A 1,650-nucleotide genomic window follows, 5' to 3' on the forward strand; every position below is an offset into this window, starting at 1 on the left:
GAAATGCCTGTCCTAAAACAGTCAGGCCACGAATAAAAATCTGCACGCAACTTCAGGGCCTCTGCTGTGCCAGACGGTCTCACCGTGCATTTCTGACCATTGCTCTCAAATCGACTACGTTAAGTAGTACGTATAGTGCTGCAAATTCTCTTTTGTTGGTCAGGGTAGGTTTTGCACATGTACATGTTAAACAGAGCCTTTTCTCTTCTCCCTTTATGCAGCCTGAGCCAAAGATGCAGCCGTGTTTGCTCGCAGCATGGGTAACAGCAGCGGTCCTTCCGTTCTCCCTACCTTACTGCTCCTGCTGCAGAACAAGAGCTACCCCGAACCTTCCGTCCCTCCGGTGGGCTACGAGATGATGGAGTCACCCGTCGGACCCAGCTCAGGCAGGAACCACTCTGTCCTGCAGTACCACTTGCGGCCGGGGGAAAAGGCAGCAGCCAGCATGGTTTTGGGAGTGTTGTGGCTGGTTTCCGTCCTTGGAAACTCCCTCGTCTGCTTAGTGATCCACAGGAGCAGGAAGACACAGTCCACCACCAACTATTTTGTGGTCTCCATGGCTTGTGCAGACCTTCTCGTCAGCTTTGCAAGCACGCCCTTCGTGCTGCTCCAGCTCACCTACGGCAGGTGGAGGCTGGGGAACGTGCTGTGCAAGCTGGTAAGGTACACGCAGTACCTCACCCCTGGAGTCCAGATATACGTGCTCCTCTCTATATGTGTGGATCGGTTCTACACCATCGTCTACCCCCTGAGCTTCAAAGTCTCGAGGGAGAAAGCCAAGAAAATGATCCTGGCCTCTTGGCTATTTAACGCTGTGTTGGCATCCCCCACTTTCTTTTTCTACAGCTCCAACAGCCACCACCATTGCAACTTTTTTCTCCCTGATTCTTGGGAAGGAGCTGTCTATGGTAGCATTCACCTCTCGGTGGTGTTTGTGATCCCGTCCCTCCTCATTATCCTCTTCTACCAGAAAGTCATCAAGTACATTTGGAGAATAGGCACCGATGGCAGGACTGTCAGGAGGACGATGAATATTGTCCCAAGAACAAAAGTGAAAACCATCAAGATGTTCTTAGCATTGAACTTGGTGTTTCTCCTGTCCTGGCTCCCTTATTACGTGGCGCAGCTGTGGCACCCGCAGGAGACAGACTACAGAAGCAGCTCCTTGCTTTTCCTGGTCATCATCTGGATCTCCTTCAGTTCTTCTGCCTCTAAGCCAACCCTCTACTCCATCTATAATGCCAACTTCAGAAGAGGGATGAAAGAGACTTTCTGCATGTCTGCCATGAAATGCTACAGAAGCAACGCCTACACCATCACCACCAGTTCCAGGCTAGCCAAAAAAAATCACGTTGGGATTGCAGAAATCCCAGCTCCGGCCAAAACTGTCACCAAAGACTCCATCTATGATGCTTTTAACAGAGAGGAAAAGGAAAAAAAGCTTGCCTGGCCTATTCTATCCAATCCCCCAAATACGTTTGTCTAATTGGGCTCATTGGCAGATGCAGTTGCTAAACCTCTCTCCATCATATTTGAAAAGTCATGGCAGTCTGGTGAAGTTCCCGCTGACTGGAAAAGGGAAAACATAACCCCGATCTTTAAAAACCAGAAAACAGAGGACCCGGGACAGGCCAGTCAGTCTCACCTCTG

At 50.2% G+C, this 1,650-nt stretch overlaps 1 protein-coding gene across 1 annotated transcript; it reads left to right on the forward strand.

The window, feature by feature from the left end:
• The first annotated feature begins 256 nt into the window (after window positions 1-256).
• Window positions 257-1,486, forward strand: GPR19 (G protein-coupled receptor 19). Its single transcript, XM_010156402.1, has one exon. The coding sequence runs from the start codon at window positions 257-259 to the stop codon at window positions 1,484-1,486; it is 1,230 nt and encodes a 409-aa protein (XP_010154704.1).
• Window positions 1,487-1,650: the final 164 nt, after the last annotated feature.

Source organism: Eurypyga helias, unplaced genomic scaffold (genome assembly GCF_000690775.1).
Source record: "Eurypyga helias isolate BGI_N326 unplaced genomic scaffold, ASM69077v1 scaffold46277, whole genome shotgun sequence".
Classification (NCBI taxonomy): domain Eukaryota; kingdom Metazoa; phylum Chordata; class Aves; order Eurypygiformes; family Eurypygidae; genus Eurypyga; species Eurypyga helias.